The 20,726-nt window shown below is 35.2% G+C and overlaps 1 protein-coding gene across 1 annotated transcript in view; it reads left to right on the top strand.

Annotated features, from left to right (window-relative positions):
* LOC106643123 (Myosin light chain alkali) overlaps positions 1–20,726 on the top strand; it is a 148,677-nt gene that overhangs the window by 60,514 nt on the left and 67,437 nt on the right. The window contains exon 3 of the mRNA XM_014358124.2: positions 7,834–8,142. Coding sequence (XP_014213610.2) covers positions 7,834–8,142 — 309 coding nt within the window. The remainder of the gene's footprint in view (positions 1–7,833; positions 8,143–20,726) is intronic.

Raw genomic sequence — 20,726 nt, 5'->3', positions numbered from 1 at the left:
TTGGTAAGTTATGTGCCAGTTAGTGTAAGCACCAATGCCCAGGCAACTACCTTTTACCAAGTAACGCTAAGTTGTTCACTAGTTTGTTTTCATGATAATTGCCAGAAAACTAGCCCTGATCAAGTAACGCTAAAATGTGTGCCGATTGGTGTTAATACCGATGGACTGGCAACTATCCATCATCAAGTCATGCTTTGTTGTCTGCTGGTTGGTGTAAGCATCGATGACCAGGCCACTAGCTTTTATCAAGTGACGGTAAGTTGTGAGCTTATTCATGGGAATGTCCGTAGCCAAGAAACTAGCCTTTATGAAGTAACGCTAAATTTAGTGCTGGTTGATGTGAATACCGATGGCCGGGCAACTAGCCTCTAATAAGTAACGCTAAATTGTGATCTGGTTTGTGTAAGCACTGATGGCCAGACATCTAGCATTCATCAAGTAATGCTTAGTTATGCGCCAGTTAGTGTTAATGCTGATGGCCTAGCAACTAGCTTTTATGAAGTTACGCTCAAAAGCATTCTGGTTGGTGTAAGCATGAATGGTCAGGCAACAAGCTGTTATCATGTGAGGCCAGAGATTTGTAGGAAGATTGCTGACTGCCATGCTATGGAGTGTGCTTACTTTTTACCAGTGGTTCGAGCGCCCCGCCGCGGCCAAGTGGCCGAACCACGTGCACATTTTTTTTTTTTATTCGCGAAGCGTGGTAGAGGTATGAGAAGAGTGGAATCGCGTGGAAATGTCCATATAGGCGCACATTTTGGAGACGCGTGAAAGGGGTATACGGAATGTGCGCCTACGAGAAGAGGAGTAGAAATGTCGGCTATATAGCTGTATATATCTGAACGCACAGCCAAAGCAAACGACGATACGAGTTTTTATTTTTCAAGAGTCTTTTGACTGTGCAACCGAGTACTATGTATACATTTAACTGACTTGCTCTCGCTCTGGCTTCAATGTTATCTATGAATCTTATTTAATTAAATCGTGGAACTAAATGCTCATTAATTATATATACAGAATTTTGATTTCAATACATTATTTTTTAGCTTTCCCGAACTCTTTAAATTCCCAAATCCATTTATGTTTTCAAAAAATTAACCACTAATTTATTAATTTCACACATCCTAACTGCTGTAAACTGTAGGACAAGTTCCGGAGGATATACTTCGAAACAGTCACCTTTCGTCCTTCAGATAGCTAAGATGGTTAGGGCTATGGCCCTTTATAGATTGTTTTGCACTTAAGGGTTCAAATTTACTTCATGGTAGATACATTTTTTTTTTTTTTATTCAATGTATCATTTTGTCCTCATTTCTTTCATTTATGTTTTATTAAAAATATATATTTATATATATGTAGTCAAAATTTTTTTGAAAAAACAAATTAAATTGATATTGTTACTTTGATACAAGGCAATTCTATAATTTTATAATACTAAAATAACTTTTAAGGATTTTAACATAATTTGTGTATTCTCAAACTCCTAAGAAATTGTGAACATTCTTTTTACGACAAAAAAAGCTGCCTGTTTACTGCTATTTACTTAATGTTTAAATTTTAACCAGTAAATAAATTTTATAAACACAATATAAAATAGTTTTGTGAATATTTTAAAATTGTTTGCAAATATTTTTTTAAGTAATTCTACGTTGTGTGCCAGTTGGTGTATTTGCAGATGGCCAGGCCACTTGCTTTTATCAAGTAACGCTATGTTGTGTGCCAGTTATTTTAAGCGCGGATGGCCAGGCAACTACTTTTTATTTCAACTTAATAACGCTAATTTGTGTCCTGGTTGGTGTAAGTACCGATGGTGAGGCATTAAGCCTTTTTTAAGGCACGCTAAGTTGGGTGGTTGTTGCTGTAAATGCCGATGGATAGGAAACAAGCCATAATTAAAAAAAATTGAGTTCCGCTACGTTGTGTGCTGGTTGGTGTAAATGCCGACGGCCTAGCAGCTTGCTCTTAGTTAACCAACCTTACGTTTAAAACTGTATGTCGTGCGTTGGTAGTAAAATACCGGCAATGAGACGACTATAGATATTTTAACAGAGAACTAAGTTACCATTATCTAATAAATGGCCAGCTACGTTCCGTGAGTATTTATACTGATGGCTAAGTAGCAAGCTTACCTCCTTACAATTATCCACCTTTTTTTTATCAGTAATTTAACTTTGAGTCCATCTTTGTCACGTTCCTGGGCTATTAAGCGGAAGCTTGGACTTTAATACAAAATTGACTTTTATGCCGTTTCTGACTTAACAGTCACAATGTACGTTGATTACAGGGATCAACTGTCTTTTATTTATAGCATTCAGAGGTGTCGTTTTATTTTTTTACTATTTAGGTTAAGCACTTGTTTCTGTTGTTACGTCAATATGACAATTTATTAGAATGAAGTTCTTTATGTCGCGTTACTCGGGGGGCTGGAATTTTAAAACCGACAGATTTTTTTTTTTTTTAATCAGAAATCTCTTCCTCTCAAGTTTTTCCCCTCACCCCGTTCCCCCTCACCAAGTGTTCTCTACACACTTCCCCTCTCCTCACTATATATGTATATCTGTCAACCGTGCCGTGTTACTCTTCTGCACCACACCTTTACCCACCATTCCCCCTCACACTCCCAAGCAATTAATTTTTTAACAAATTTTAATTTTATTTCCCCACACTAATTTTTCTTTGACTTTGAATTTTTTTTCTTTTACAATTCTAAAAAAAAAAAAAAAAAAAAAAAAAAAACATTTTCCAATAAAGAGATTTGAACCCTCGACCTTCTGAATGTAAGTCCTGTACCTTACCCACTCTGCTACGAGCGCTGCCGATTATAGAAGTCGGTTTCTTGTACTTATCGTGTGATTCGTAACTATAACATTCCATTTTTAAATGTATTCACTGATAATACATTCAATTATGAATTTGTTTTATAAATTGTGTATTTGTTTTTTAAATAATACATCTAAAAAAAAAAAAAAAAAAAAAAAAAAAAAAAAAAAAAATTTAATTAGCATAAATATAGTTATGTAGATCAAATATAATAAGGCGCGTTATTACGCATTAAATATTTGTATTTTCATTAAACCTGAGGTTCTTTTGGCATTACAGTAATGCTAATAATTACTGTTATAAATGAAAAAAAGTAATGAAATTAAATATGAAAAAAAAAAAACGAAATATGAAAAAATGAAATATGAAGAAAATTAATAATGAAATTAAATGAAATTTGAACAAATAAAATAATATATTGAAAAATAATTAAATGAAATATGAAAAAAGAAATGAAATAAAGAAAATACAAAAGAATGAATATAAATAGAAAAATATAAAAAAAAGAAATAAAGGAAGTACAAAAGAATGAAAAAAAGTAATGAAATTAAATATGAAAAAAAAAGAATGATATATGAAAAAAAAGGGAATGAAAAAAAAAAGATTAAATATGAAAATAAGAAAGAAATTAAATAAAGGAAATACAAAAAAATGAAAAAAATGTAATAAAATGAAATATGAAAAAAAATAAAGCAAGAAATGAAAAAAAAAAAAAAAAAAAACAAGAAATAAAGAAAAAAAAAATAAAAAAAATAAAAAAAAAACAACAACAAACCAGGAGGGATAAATGGGTCATGGGACCCACGGTAAGAACGAAGTTCTTTGAACATGACGAGTATAAAAACACAATTTCTCAGGTAACAAGGGGGTCGCCAGACCCATTGAAAGAACGAAGCTCTATAAACGTTAATACTGCATTCATGTAGTTCACTAAACAAAAACTTGAAAAACGAATAAAAAAAAAAAAATAAAAAAAATGGTTCAGTACTCACGATGGTTGAACTTCGTGAGTACTGTATTTATGCACGACGTTCTCACGAAGTTCAACCATCGTGAGTACTGAACTATTTTTTTTATTTTTTTTTTTTATTCGTTTTTCAAGTTTTTGTTTAGTGAACTACATGAATGCAGTATTAACGTTTATAGAGCTTCGTTCTTTCAATGGGTCTGGCGACCCCCTTGTTACCTGAGAAATTGTGTTTTTATACTCGTCATGTTCAAAGAACATCGTTCTTACCCTGGATCCCATGACCCATTTATCCCCCCTGGTTTGTTGTTGTTTTTGTTTTTATTTTTTTTATTTTTTTTTTCTTTATTTCTTGTTTTATTTTTTTTTTTTTTTTTCATTTCTTGCTTTATTTTTTTTTTTCATTTAAAGCTCGAGCGCTATGATTCAGGACTCCCTCTGGGTGTGTAGGTGGGATGAGGGGTTAGAGGGTAGTTAAATAAAACAAATTGGAGTACTTGCAAAGGAGGTCACAGTTGTTTTGCAGTATCCTGATGCACTCAATCACGGTGCGCCTAAGGTTTGTTGAAGTCACCTGAAGTGGCGTGTCGAATGAGTGACTGTTCGTGACCTAGATACTACCAGTATTGTTACGAGCAAAGGTATTGTTTTTATGGGTTACGTGGGGGAGTCGATAATATTTTAACTCGTGATCCGACTAAAATTTACGAATACAATTATGAGTAATGGTATTCATTCTTGTTTCTACGCATAATTTAGAAGATTATTAAACACTGGTATTCCTTAGGCACCACTACAGTAAAAAGTAATCGTGTTCGCATTTGCTTCGTTATTACCCGGTATTCTACAGGTACTACTAGAGTGACAAGTAATGGTGTTCGCGTTTGACTTTATGCCCACGCCAAAAAGGAGAAAAGAAACCGGGAAAAAGAAATAAAAATTTCAATTTCATTTTTTAACACTTACTTCTATTTTAGAACTAAATTAAAGTACATGGTGAACCAGTGTGAATCGAGGCTAGTCACGTTCGGTTAAAAATATATTGCACTAGTGTAAGAGTAAGTAATTGTAGAGGCGGACTCTAACTATTCAGTCAGTTGACCGTTCGTGGGTAAAAACAAAAATTAACTGATTTTTTCAGGGCCTCCAGGCCTTTTCATAGGGAGTAACGGATCTTGATCACGCTTAGTCAACAACCACTACCAAACCATAACCCAACCTTCAAAATCTGTACATATCTTTTAAACAAAAGCCTTACGAACTGAGATTTTTGAACTTAACACTATCTCAGACATATGTTTTTCAATTTTATAGACTACTGAACGAGCCTTACGATTACTAAGAAACCTAACATAACTTTAAATATCCATACATCACCGTAATGTAAGCATTTTAAGCCAAAAGCCGTATGAATTGAAATCTTTCAACTTGATAATACTTAAAATATGCGTTTTCCAGCTGTACAGACTACTTAATGTATTCAACTACCCCTTGGTTTTCTAACGTAATTACTAAAGTTCCCAAACCCGCAACGCAAGCGTTTAAAGCTAAAAGCATTGTGAATTAAAATCTTTATACTTTAAAGTATTTTAAACATTTTTTTTTTTAATTTACTGACTACTGAAAAAACCCAACTACTACTAGGATACCTAAAATGAATAAAAAATTTGCGCAATTAACTTCTGAACCCAAGACAGGTATGTACTTCAAAAGCGAGAAGGTATCGTTTACCAATGACCCAACGATTACTTGTACACTTACTAAATTATTATGATCTTTAACATCGTAATGAAAAAATGTTATCTTTGAAAATAGCTGAAGTGGAATTCCTGTTGACCAGGATAATCAAAATTGATTAAAATAAACTTAAACCCTTCGAACCAATCACTAGAGCCTCTTAAACCGACAATTTAACAATACAGAGCTCTTTAATCAGATAACCACTGTCTGTACTTAGGCGATTGATATATTCGAATCCACTTAGTCAAACTCCGGTAACCCAATACTCCCCACTAGCCAATGGATTTTGATTGGTAATGCTTTTGGTTTGAAAGGCTTGAGTTATGGGGTTTTGGAGATTTTTGAGGTAATGTTAGGTATCCTAGTGGTAGGTAGGTACGTTCAGTAGTCTGTAAAGTTGAAAAACACACACACTTAAGTAAACACATAAGTATCTCTGTATGTATAGATGCTTACCTATAATGATATATTTTCTTACATTATATTGTACTGACCTTAAGTTTGCACATCAAATATATACCATACGTACATTAATAAGAGTAACTATAACTATGTTCCTTTATGCATTTGTATACGTAATAGAATCTGTGTGTATGTAATAACATACTTATATACTTTGTGTTAGTAAGAGTTTGGATACATTATTATTACGTGTTTTAACATACAAATGTATGTAAATGTTTGATTTATCGCTTCTCTTCTTATATGCGTATAAGTATTTACCTTGCCTTAAATTAATTTTTGTGTGAATCTTATAATTTATCTTGCAAAACATGCATTGCTTCTATTGACAGTTACGTGACAAGCCCAATGGTTGTTATTTTCTGTACCTAAGACCTCCAGGAACATTTATCATTATTAACACTTGTTTTACATGCAAAATTCGGGAAGGTGTGAATATTTAAACTCTCCTCAGCAACTTTTTATCCACAAAATTATCAAGAATTCCGAGCCAAAATTCAGATTTTGTATACTTTACTGCAGTATGTAGGCCAGCTATTTACCAAAACAACATTTTTGGCCAAAATGTTGAACGGAAATAACGGTATAAAATATTTTCTTATTATCACTTTTGGACGCTAATTACAAATTTCGAGTCCAACTTAATATATAGTGTACTCAACAATAGTATTTGTGCTATTTTTGGCCCACAAAGCCATTTTTTATCTGAAATTCTGAAAATTTATATTACGCTGTAAAAATATCTTCTAGTAGGTATTTTTAGTAAGTGATCACGAATTACCTGTTTAACCAAGAAAAATTACGTACACGTTAAATATTTGAACTGTATTAGTTGTGGAAATATTGCTACAGTGCACAAATGTCTTTCTCCGTGTAAACCAAAAGATTACAAAAGTACCATAATAATGTTTACATACGTATACTCACACAAAATATAAAAAAATGTATTCATATACACACATCACTGACACCTCTAACACCTTAATATCAAACTATATAACGTATTTTTTAAACGCAATTTCCTTTACTCTCAGTACTCTCAGTTACTAGTCAGTACACAGCGGATTGACTCCAACCTAATTGTCCATGAGGCACCTTATGACGCTATCGGTGACTATTTCTACCAGGAAACGAAAAAATCGCTTGACCATGCTGAGCTCCTCAACGATATAAAAGCTCCCTTTTCTCCTCTACTGGCCCTTTTATTACGCCATCCCCCTCTATTATCCATAGCTACCAAAACTGCTTATGGTTTTCGACAATCCTCACGTTTTCTTACACCTGGTCGTAGGCCTATATTTTTGAACATTATTTAGAATCATACATGAAAATTAGTTGCCTGAAAAATACATTCTGACTTAGGGTTAAAATACCTAATTTCAGAAGTCTCCATATCATTTTTTACTCAGACAAATTCTGCTGCTCAAGCTGTATTAATTTTTAAAGCATACTACTGATTAAGAATTTCTGAAACCTTTAAAACAAACTCTTTTTTCACAGAGATCAGAAATTTTACTGCATGCAAGTGCTTGCTTTTTACAACAACAACAGTTCTTATACGATTCTAAAACTTATTATCCAGTCTTTCTACACCACAGCAGCAAGATTACTGGGGGCATGCTCTGTGACTTTCAAAATTAATTAATATACTTTCTGTAGTTTTATTGCAAATTCTTACAATCTGTTCAAACAGTTACTTAATTTTAGTGAAGTTATGAATCTTGAGTTATTTCATTTAACTTCTGCAGCTTTATCCAGAACGAATTAATTTAATTTAGTAAATAGCAAAAATGTTTTGCGTACATAATAACTTAATGATCCAAGTACATATCTTTATGTTTTAGAAGCTGAGTTTGCTTTCTCTATCTATGATGCTGATGGCACAAACATAATTGACTGTGTTGACCTTGGAAATGTTTTTCGAGCTTTAAATTTGAATCCCACTAATGCATCTATTGACAAATGGGGTGGCACCAAGAAAAGAGGAGAGAAAACAATGACACTTGAAGAATTTTTGCCTTTATTTAGTGATGCAAAGAAAGATAAAGAACAAGGTGTTTATGAAGATTTTATTGAATGTCTAAAGTTATACGACAAGCAAGAAAATGGTACTATGCTAGGAGCAGAATTATCACATATTTTGATGACTCTGGGTAAGTTGGTATTGTTAGCTACAAAACAAAAAATCGAAAAACAAAAAAAAAAGAAAGTCTTTATTATAGAAAAAGTTTAAATATTCATCCTTATAAATACAAGCCTTTCCAAGTTGAAGAACTTTGAAATTCCCGTTAAAGTTTTTTTTTCTTTTTTTTTTCAATTACACAAAAACGATTTCAGAAAGGTCAGAAAATTATATGCATAAAAAATTTAAAAGGATGTTTCAGAAACTTTTTTATTAATCTTATTTCACTTCAAAATCAAAAATTTAGGAACAGTTTTTATTTGTCAGAAGAGTCATTGTGTTGAACTCCTTTTGCTCTTACTTAACATCAAGTAAAAAAACAACTAATGTATTTACTGTTTTCGGGAAATACAGTTACCAAATAAAGTAAATAATTGTAAAAATGTGGAAATATGTGCCACTACGGCCTCCTAGAAAGAAAAAAGTCCCACGACCTGAAAGGAAACGCTGTCTGGCAATAGCCTGCAAATAACGACACAAAAGGCGGATTTCTCAGATTAGTAAGTTCACTTTATTCGTTACTACAATTACGTAAGTATCTAGGCCCAGAAAATCTCGTCACGATCCGGCGCTACGCCACGGCACAAATTTCGACAATCACGCTTCTCTCTCACCCGCTCTCACTCTAACGATCTCTTCGATGCCCAATCCCAGGGGCCAGCTCCCACAGCTCGCCCTGGCTACACGCGGCCGATACACAAACACACACGCTCTCACGCACTACTTCTCGTGACAACACTATATGCTACTTTACCTCGGGGTTTACCATCTCACTCTCTTCTTCAGCGACTGATTTGGCTGGTGACTTTGACTTCGCAGTTGACAACTGATGACGGCGATGATGGTACCTCGGTCGTCGGGCGCAAGGTTGGGTACTGGCTTATTGTGATCGTTGGCTCTCCTTGTTCTTTCTTCTTTCTCTCTCGATTTTCTCTCTCTCTCTCTCAACTACCGACATCGCGAAAAACTCAGGAGCTCTGGTTTGCATGGATGCTACTACAGAAGTGACTCGCTAGGCCCACCAATTCGTGCAGCCTTGCGCGTTATCGCACTATATTTACGTACATAGGTGTGTCGACAGTCATACTAGCTACTCCTGCTCATACACATATACTCTTGCTCATACACATACACTCAAACATGGCGCTGCTTACAACAATAGGCGATGATACATTCGGTACATGTTTGCGGTGCGGCGATTACAAGTATATATACAAATGTGGTGAGGTACTACAAATCCTTATTTACTAAGAACATGTGTGTATGTTTTCGTACGCCGTAACTCTCGATACATGTGTTCTCGCAACTCTCTAGTCTTCTTTTCTCTCCTTGGCGCTACATCTTGTATCCAATTACTCTCATGTAGAACATAAAACACACAGACCCAGATCTTTATTAGCTTCTTGTAAAGAAAATTAGATTTCACCTTGATGACGCGCTTCGGCGCTTAATACTGTAGGGTCAGAGAAAAATTACTCCGTCATACTCTTTTCAACAGACTTTATAACGTTAATATTCACCTAACGTCTATTTCTAATAATTATTAATGTTCGAAATCGAACTCAGTAAGTTAGTGGACTGTATATATTTTTTGTATCGCACGCAGAATTTGGGGGAGCGTGATAAAGGATGTAATTAAAGGACACTGTAATAATGCACAACACACTTTTAAACACTTTAGCCGTTTATTATAAAATAATCTTTCTATTTAATTCTGATTAAACAAGTCATAATACTTGCTTACATGCAAGATAAAAAAAAGGCAGACTAATATTTTAAGTCAAACTGAGAAATTACGTGTCAATCTAAATTGTGAATCGTTTTCGTTATAATAATCTTACATAAAACGATACACGTGAAAATTATAACACGAGCGCAAAGCGACTTACCGAAAAGGGCGTTTGAGGCTGAATAACGATAACCGTGGCAGCAGCAAGCTGCTGGACAAAGGTAAGTATAAACAGAGTCTATTGGTGTATTAATAGACGCGCGCACGCTTATGATTGGCCCTTATAGGTAAAAGAATATCCTAAAGCGCGAGATTTCAAATCTCATAAACTAAATCTTCTATTTACATCAGTACAATGTTACTGATGTTGCACAATTAAGGTTGCCTCATATTAACTACGGTAAACATTAGATATCTTAACATAAAGAGTACTTTAACTATTATAATAAAATAATAAAATTCTCTACTTACAGCCTGTGCTGTTAAGATGAAAAAAACCTATTTAAACAAAGAATTGTTGTTGTTGTTGTTAAGCATTTGTAAGTTGTAACTTTTTTAGATGCATTAAATGTAAAGTATTAACGCATGTTATAAGCAAGAGAGCAAACGCAGATACAGATATACAGAATAATGCCTTGCCCTCTTTCATCCTCTTGAGTGCCAATCCTAATAATCTACATTGTTATTTCTATCAGAAAGCCGTAGGCTGCGTTCACAGTGGTAGATTTAGTATAAAACTAGTGTCAGGGCTGAGCGTGTAACTTGAGCCATGTCGTAAATATAATTGGCATCGGGTCAAATATTATATTTACGACGTTTCATAAAAAGCAAAATCTTAAATTTGGTGATTTAACGTCACATGTCCCATCGTTGCTGTGAAAAGGGTGTGTAGACGTGCAAAAAATACTTCGACACCGGCAAAAGGATTCGACTGGGGCCATTCGGGTGTAATATTAAATATTTGTTCCAAAGTATCTTACCACTAGGCATGCATTATCTTAAAACTCGGGCTGAATTTAAACTTGATTTGATTGTTAAGACACGTAACAGAAAAAAAAAATGTTAAAGTGTGCGATCTATTTCCTACTAGTTTGAGGGCATTCGGTGTAGGTATGCGTCTTACCTTACGGGCTCCACTAGTTAAGTAAATTGTAGCGCGCTCGCCAAGAATCGATATTAATGGCTTTTTGAGAGTTGATCGCGACCGGTGACCGGTCACAATACACTCAGAAACTCAGTAGTTCAATCGGGGAATCCGATAATCGTTGACTTCGACGAGATAAGTCAAAGTAACGTGGCGTCAACTTAACCTTTTATCCCATATTTAAAAAGTAAATGACGTAACAAGAACAATACACTTTCCGATTTATCGAATTCACCGATTGATCCCCTGTTGGGGGATCTGATCGCGATATTTCGATACAGCCTGATACTATTCTATAAATCTCGAAAATAGCGCTCTAATTGGTTAGTTCCAGTGATATTCGATGGAATACTTAGTTCAGAATAACTGACCAATCAAAGAGCTGCATCGAGTGATATTGGGCTGTACCGAAGTATCGCGATCAAAAGCACAGGGACGTAAGAAAAGCATTGGTTAATACGTATGTATGTGGGGAAGTATGAGGCACTACCGGCAGCCCAACTTTATTAATTAATAATGACGAAACTTCTTGAAGTAAAGCTATGAAAAAAATCTCATTTCAAATGCACAGTATTATAATCATGTATACTAAACATTGCCGTGTCAAACTGGTATTTGAAAATTCTTGTACGGCCATTTTTTTCGATTGACAATTGTAACCGCTACTTGTACTAAATTACTGTTATTATTATGTTCGTAATTTAGTTTTCTAGAAGAATCAGCAAAAACCATTCAGGACAATCAATTCAAAATAATTTTTTTTATTAATTCCTTGTTAGTATTAGAGACATACAGGGTGACGGAGTGACCTAACCTCCACCGCATGCACCGTTTTCACACTATCTGTAAAAACGTAAGTGCATGGTGCTTGTGTATGCACGTGTATATAGATGTACTAAACAGTGCTATTCTTACGTCTTTGCATATTATGTATATGCCAATTTAAATTTGGAATCGTTATGTTGTGGTAGCCCCATAGATGCAGGGTAGAGCTGCAGGACATAATTTTCTCTATAAGCTGCTATGCTTAGTCTATCCTGGGGCTCTACAATAGTAAACGATGTATCGTCATATTGCAAAATTCCTCTCTAAAATTTCTTTAGTTTTCTCAATTTTCTCAAACCTTTTTTATTCGAAGACTTTCAAGAGAAGTTTGTGATATCGCGATATATCGTTTAAGTTGGTAGAGCCTCTTGTGACAAGTTTCGATATATCGAAAAAAATAGTTTTTTGCGATATCCCATAGACCACGCATGCGGCTTAACATAAAAAAACTAAAATCGCAAGCACAGTCTTAGGGAATATCGCACAATTTTTCAGTTTTTTCGATATATCGAAACATGTGACAAGGCTCCTTGAGTGGTTTTGGGTATCTTAAATATATGATTTTAGCTCTGGTCTCAACTTCAACACAAAAACCTGACGTCGCGTTAACATTTAGATATCTGTTTGGACGTGACGTCAAGATTCATGGTTGGTGCTGCGACCGCAGCAAAACCCAGATACTGAAGGGTGCGTTCGATTAACATCGGGCGATTGCGTATTGATCTCTCATCGGTTAGTTACTCCCAAGTACAGTATATTTACAATTAATACTGGTACTTGTACATGAATATACCAGACTATATCCGATCAGCAATCGATACGTGACTGATACGCAACCGACTGATGTAAATCAAACGCAATTTTGGGTACCGCAATACCACCGTTACTACAGGATAGACCGTTTGCACAGCAGGATAGACTTCACACGGCAGCTTATGAAGAAATTCCATCCTGCATCACTCTATTGAGCATCATGTGACTGGGTTCGTATTCCGTACCTTGTCCAGCTTACATTTACGCTTACTACAGTAGACTCCAGTTAGCGCAAGTGTCAGCAACTAGCTAGCTATTGCATGAAGTTACCCCCGGGGTGGTATTTTGTAACGTGTCTAGCTTACATTTGCCCTAGCTAGACTAGACAAACTAAACTTGACGTCATGTTACAATGCTAAAGTGAATGGTAACGTTCTATCAAAGCTAGCTAGTTTATAGTCTAGCGCTAGGCTAGCTGGTGCACAAAGTTACGGAATGCAGTCTTTGGACTTACACTGGACGTATTAGGTTATGCCACACAAGCTTATCCCCCAGATGACGCGATCGTGCCTATGAGAATGTGGCGTCTTCAAGTGTAAGCATATATACAATGTCTACATGTATTCGTTTGTATTGGGATCGGGTTATTAAGTTATTTGGAACTCAAAATCCTAATATTGGAGTTTCAAATGTTTACCACAATGTACATAGATAAAAGAAGGCGTGGCGCTGACGTCGGAGAGCCTACTCTCGCGGAGTCTCGCAGATTCCAAAATTCAGCACCTCACGAAAAACTACATAGGTAATTGGCGCTTGAGCTTAGTTTAAATCACTATGTATATATATATATATATATATATATATATATATATATATATATATGTATATATATATACATGCGCACCCTATATGTATACACGTCTATTTGCGGTACACCGTACTTCCACGTGAGGTGATGCGACGATATCGCGCGATGCATTAACATGCGTTTTAAATGGGATTGCTTGACGTGACAATATGGATGGGCAAAATATATATCGATGTACCGGAAGTACTGATATTTTTTCACCGATATATCTACACGTTTTGCCGTTACATTTTTCCACCCATATTACGTAGATCGATAGATTTTCAACGGTATCAAAATGACATCACGAACAATATATTTTTGTCCATACAAACATTTAACTGTCAAGATTATTAAAAACAAGAAAAACGGTGGGAAAAATTACTCACTGCAAATATACACAGTGCGTTTTTTATCAGTTAATTATTTTTGTATGTGCTAATACTTGAAATTAAACCCAATTTCCGTGTGCATTTATATACACATCTATCGATGTATCGGAATATCGGTGTACTATTCCGATAACATCGATATGCTTCAGATATATCATTAATATATGGATATATTTTTTGAGTTTGCTCAAAGTAACTCATTGTACACTACACTTACACTGCCATCTATGCAACTCAACTACTCTATGTCTTCAAACGAATTTCGATACTTTCGACTGTATATGTGATAGTCTTCCAGTGTCCGGACACCGTTGAGACTATCATTTTTGTCAATACATTGACACTGCCATCTATGAATCTTGGGTGCTCCAACTATCTAAACAAATTTCGATACTATCGACTATATACGCGATACTCTTGCAGTGCCGACCCATCATTGAGACCATTAATTGTGTCGAGTCACTGTTGCGTCGTGTCGCGATACTCTCGCAGTGTCGAGACACTATTGACACTATCGTTTTTGTCGAGTCACTGTTGCGTCGTGTCGAGATACTCTTGCAGTGTCGAGACACTATTGACACTATCGTTTTTGTCGCGTAGCTGTTGAGTCGTGTCGCGACAATTCAACGTCGGTACCTTGGGCTACATGATGGCTCTGTCGGTAGCGTGTCTGCCTACAGATCTTGATGGCCGGGGTTCAAATCCCACTCTGGACAAAAATTTTATCAATGAATGAGTTGAATTGTCGCGACACGACTCAACAGCTACGCGACAAAAACGATAGTGTCAATAGTGTCTCGACACTGCAAGAGTATCGCGACACGACGCAACAGTGACTCGACAAAAACGATAGTGTCAATAGTGTCTCGACACTGCGAGAGTATCGCGACACGACGCAACAGTGACTCGACACAATTAATGGTCTCAATGATGGGTCGGCACTGCAAGAGTATCGCGTATATAGTCGATAGTATCGAAATTTGTTTAGATAGTTGGAGCACCCAAGATTCATAGATGGCAGTGTCAATGTATTGACAAAAATGATAGTCTCAACGGTGTCCGGACACTGGAAGACTATCACATATACAGTTGAAAGTATCGAAATTCGTTTAAAGACATAGAGTAGTTGAGTTGCATAGATGGCAGTGTGAGTGTAGTGTACAATGAGTTACTTTGAGCAAACTCAAAAAATATATCCATATATTAATGATATATCTGAAGCATATCGATGTTATCGGAATAGTACACCGATATTCCGATACATCGATAGATGTGTATACAGGGCGTTCTGATTTTGAGCCCGGAAAACTATACCACGAGATAAAGCTCATCAAAAGCTCTCGAAAAGCTTTTTACAAAATTTGGATTCGATGGATAATTAACGAGATATTGTTGATTTAATAATCGATCAATTCCTCCAATCACAGAGCACTTAGCCTCAGGAGGCGGGGCCTAAGCATTGTGGAGGGGCGACTACGCACAGCTAAACTCTTTTACGGAGAAGGTGGTAATAGGTAGGACAGGAGACAAGGTTACCGACTGCAGAGATTTGATCAGTTACCGTACCAGCGCAAAATTCAAATAGCAAGGCCGAAGTATTTTAACCGGAGATCTGATTTTTGAGAAATGATTACGCACGTCCACTACGCTTATTCAGTGCATATTTTTTTCTCAGTAAATTTCACAGAGGAACAATTCAATTCAAATTTTTTTGAACATGCATCGCCTGATAAAAAAATCAGAATGTGAGAGGATCTCATGCGTTGAGCTCGAATACTCAGTAAAACTCTTAATCTTTTAACGTTGAACTGCTTGGAGATAAAATTTTAATTTTTTGTATACTGTAGAAGAAGCTCATTTCACGCATTAACTTGGTCAAATTTCTTTATTTCATCAAACTTTTTAGTCTGATTTGCGAAAATAAAAAAAATTAAAAAATAATAAATGAAATTACGATTAAGCAAGACATGTGCGTTCATGGGGCACACCTCTCTAACGTGTAAGATGTTACTAAAAAAGGATCAGTATTTAATCCATACGAAGCTTTATCGTCTGAGAAATAACAGCTACATCTAGAAACTAGAGAAAATCTCACGCTTTCAGCGCGATGGCTCAGCGCGAATCAGAATGCTTATTTTTTCATCTACGTGTCGATAGGTCTTGAACCTTTTGGTCCCTGGAGTACAACATGACTAATAGAAAAAAGGCAAGAAAATTCCGCACATCGAGCTAGTTCATTTATCAAAAATCTTCTAAATCTAGAGCTTACATTATCTAATTTCAAAACATAACTATTCTTATGCCCTCCAACATCATAAGCACTAAAAGTTCAAGTAGGCGGAAAGGTCCAACATGGTGAGAGTAATTGACTAGCAGAAGCCACAATTTTTATTTTTGTTTCCTTTTTTTTTTTTTTGTCTATGGAAAAAAATTTACAAAATTTTGAAACTACTTTAAGATAAAAAAAATGTAAAAAAAGGAGAAGCCCATTTCACACTTTTAGTTGGTCAAATTTTATGCATTTTGTCAAACTTTATCGTCTAAAAAAGGATTAGTATTGATTCCATACAAAGCTCTATCGATAAAATATCTCTTTCTGCCAATAAGTATTGGCGACTAAAAATCCAACTGTTTATTAGTAGATTCATCAATAAAATAATCTTACAAGCAAGTAAGCATTGGCATTAAAAAATCAAATAGGTATTCAGTAGATTTATCAATAACATTTGCCTTTAGGCAGATAAGCATCGACGATAAGAAAAAACCCAACAGATTTTGAATGATTTTTTAAATAAAATAATCTCTTTGACGAGTAACCATCGGCGATTAGAATCCTAACAGTTCTTGAGTACATTTATCAATAAAATAATGTCTTAGGCAAGTAAGCATCGGTAAATAGAAACTCAACAATTTACTAGTGAATTTATTATTTAAATAACTTTTTAAGCAAATAAGCATTGGTAAATAGAATACCAACTTTTTTTTACTGGATTTATTAAAAAAATAATCTCTTGGGCGAGTAAGCACGTTTGATTATTGGAACCCAACAGGTTTTCAGTAGATTTGTCAGTAATATCTGCCTTCAGGCGAGTAAGCATCAGTGATGGAAACCCAACAGATTTTGGGTGATTTTATTGATAAAATAATCTCTTTGACGAGTAACCATCGGCGATTAGAATCCTAAGAGATTTTTCGTGGATTTATCAATAAAATAATGCCTTAGGCAAGTAAGCATCGGTAAATAGAAACTCAACAATTTATTAGTGGATTTATTATTACAATAATTTTTTAGCGAGTAAGCATCGGTGATACGAAACCCAACAGATTTTAAGTGATTATATTAATAAAATAATCTCTTTGGCGAGTGAGCATCGGCGATTAAAATCCTAGTAGTTTTTAGTGGATTTATCAATAAAATAATCTTTTAAGCAATTGAGCATCAGGGATAAGAAACTTAATGGGTTTCCAGTGGATTTATTAACAATATCTGCCTTTGGGCGAGTAAGCGGTAGTGATACGGAGCCCAACATATTTTTTATGAATTTATTAGTAAAATAAGCTTTTACGCTAGTGAGCATCGGTGAAAAGAAATCATTCAGTTGTTTAGTATATTTATTCATAAATCTTCAAAGAGATTAATTATGTAAATAAATTTTCTAAAAACAAGTTAGGTTTCTAATCCCCAAAGCCTACTCACCTCAAAGATTATTTTTTAATTTAATTCCCAAATAAACAGTTGACGTTCTAATTGCTGATGCCTACTCGCCTGAAAGATTAAAAAAAAAAAAAATTACCAAATAAACAGTTGGGTTTCTAATCGCCGATGCTTACTCGTTCAAAAGATTATTTTATTTATAAATCCAATGAAAATCACTTGGGTTTCTAATCGCCGATGCTTACTCGGTTAAATAATTAATTTAATAATAAAACCTGCAGTGACAAACAGTCAATGTTCTAATCGGCGATGCTAACTCTTTTAAAAGATTATTTTATTAATAAATCCAGTGAAAAAAAGTTGGGTTTTTAATCGCCCATACTTACTCGTTTAAAAGATTATTTTATTAATAAATCCAGTGAAAAAAAGTTAGGTTTTTAATCGCCCATACTTACTCGATTAAAAGATTATTTTATTAAAAAGTCCAGTGAAAAATGGTTGGGTTTCTAATCACCAATTCCTACTCGCCTCAAGAATTATATTTTAATTTAATTCCCAAATAAACAGTTGACGTTCTAATCGCCAAGGCCTACTCGCCTGAAAGATTTAAAAAAAGTGAATTCCCAAATAAACAGTTGGGTTTCTAATCGCCGATGCTTACTCGTTTAAAAGATTATTTTATTAATAAATCCAGTGAAAAAAAGTTGGGTTTTTAATCGCCAATACTTACTCGGTTAAAAGATTATTTTATTAATAAATCCAGTGAAAAATGGTTGGGTTTCCAATCACCGATGCCTACTAGCCTCAAAAATTATTTTTTTATTTAATTCTCAAATAAACAGTTAGGCTTCTAATCGCGGATGCTTACTCACCTTAAAGATTATTTTAATATCTCATTTCCAAAAAAACAGTTAGGGTTGAATCACCGCTGCTTACTCACCAAGGCAGACATTGTTATTAAATATACTGATAAACTATTGGGTTTCTCATCGCCGATGCTTGATTGCTTAAAAGGTTATTTAATTAAATTAATTTTTTTTTGTGAATTAAGATTTAAATCCTAAAATATTGAATCTAAATAATTAAATCCAAATGAAATTTTTCAAATAGTCATGTTGTACTCCAGGGACCAAATGGTTCAAGACCTATCGACACGTAGATGAAAAAATAAGCATTCTGATTCGCGCTGAGCCATCGCGCTGAAAGCGTGAGATTTTCTCTAGTTTCTAGATGTAGCTGTTATTTCTCAGACGATAAAGCTTCGTATGGATTAAATACTGATCCTTTTTTAGTAACATCTTACACGTTAGAGAGGTGTGCCCCATGAACGCACATGTCTTGCTTAATCGTAATTTCATTTATTATTTTTTAATTTTTTTTATTTTCGCAAATCAGACTAAAAAGTTTGATGAAATAAAGAAATTTGACCAAGTTAATGCGTGAAATGAGCTTCTTCTACAGTATACAAAAAATTAAAATTTTATCTCCAAGCAGTTCAACGTTAAAAGATTAAGAGTTTTACTGAGTATTCGAGCTCAACGCATGAGATCCTCTCACATTCTGATTTTTTTATCAGGCGATGCATGTTCAAAAAAATTTGAATTGAATTGTTCCTCTGTGAAATTTACTGAGAAAAAAATATGCACTGAATAAGCGTAGTGGACGTGCGTAATCATTTCTCAAAAATCAGATCTCCGGTTAAAATACTTCGGCCTTGCTATTTGAATTTTGCGCTGGTACGGTAACTGATCAAATCTCTGCAGTCGGTAACCTTGTCTCCTGTCCTACCTATTACCACCTTCTCCGTAAAAGAGTTTAGCTGTGCGTAGTCGCCCCTCCACAATGCTTAGGCCCCGCCTCCTGAGGCTAAGTGCTCTGTGATTGGAGGAATTGATCGATTATTAAATCAACAATATCTCGTTAATTATCCATCGAATCCAAATTTTGTAAAAAGCTTTTCGAGAGCTTTTGATGAGCTTTATCTCGTGGTATAGTTTTCCGGGCTCAAAATCAGAACGCCCTGTATACACATCTATCGATGTATCGGAATATCGGTGTACTATTCCGATAACATCGATATGCTTCAGATATATCATTAATATATGGATATATTTTTTGAGTTTGCTCAAAGTAACTCATTGTACACTACACTCACACTGCCATCTATGCAACTCAACTACTCTATGTCTTTAAACGAATTTCGATACTTTCAACTGTATATGTGATAGTCTTCCAGTGTCCGGACACCGTTGAGACTATCATTTTTGTCAATACATTGACACTGCCATCTATGAATCTTGGGTGCTCCAACTATCTAAACAAATTTCGATACTATCGACTATATACGCGATACTCTTGCAGTGCCGACCCATCATTGAGACCATTAATTGTGTCGAGTCACTGTTGCGTCGTGTCGCGATACTCTCGCAGTGTCGAGACACTATTGACACTATCGTTTTTGTCGAGTCACTGTTGCGTCGTGTCGCGATACTCTTGCAGTGTCGAGACACTATTGACACTATCGTTTTTGTCGCGTAGCTGTTGAGTCGTGTCGCGACAATTCAACTCATTCATTGATAAAATTTTTGTCCAGAGTGGGATTTGAACCCCGGCCATCAAGATCTGTAGGCAGACACGCTACCGACAGAGCCATCATGTAGCCCAAGGTACCGACGTTGAATTGTCGCGACACGACTCAACAGCTACGCGACAAAAACGATAGTGTCAATAGTGTCTCGACACTGCAAGAGTATCTCGACACGACGCAACAGTGACTCGACAAAAACGATAGTGTCAATAGTGTCTCGACACTGCGAGAGTATCGCGACACGACGCAACAGTGACTCGACACAATTAATGGTCTCAATGATGGGTCGGCACTGCAAGAGTATCGCGTATATAGTCGATAGTATCGAAATTTGTTTAGATAGTTGGAGCACCCAAGATTCATAGATGGCAGTGTCAATGTATTGACAAAAATGATAGTCTCAACGGTGTCCGGACACTGGAAGACTATCACATATACAGTCGAAAGTATCGAAATTCGTTTGAAGACATAGAGTAGTTGAGTTGCATAGATGGCAGTGTAAGTGTAGTGTACAATGAGTTACTTTGAGCAAACTCAAAAAATATATCCATATATTAATGATATATCTGAAGCATATCGATGTTATCGGAATAGTACACCGATATTCCGATACATCGATAGAT

Source organism: Copidosoma floridanum, unplaced genomic scaffold, assembly GCF_036245765.1.
Source record: "Copidosoma floridanum isolate Cflo_tuat_1 unplaced genomic scaffold, Cflo_Japanese_pri ptg000004l, whole genome shotgun sequence".
In the NCBI taxonomy this organism is placed as follows: domain Eukaryota; kingdom Metazoa; phylum Arthropoda; class Insecta; order Hymenoptera; family Encyrtidae; genus Copidosoma; species Copidosoma floridanum.
The sequence above is the reverse complement of the archived record's forward strand: the minus strand, read 5'-3'. Positions and strand labels throughout refer to the sequence as shown.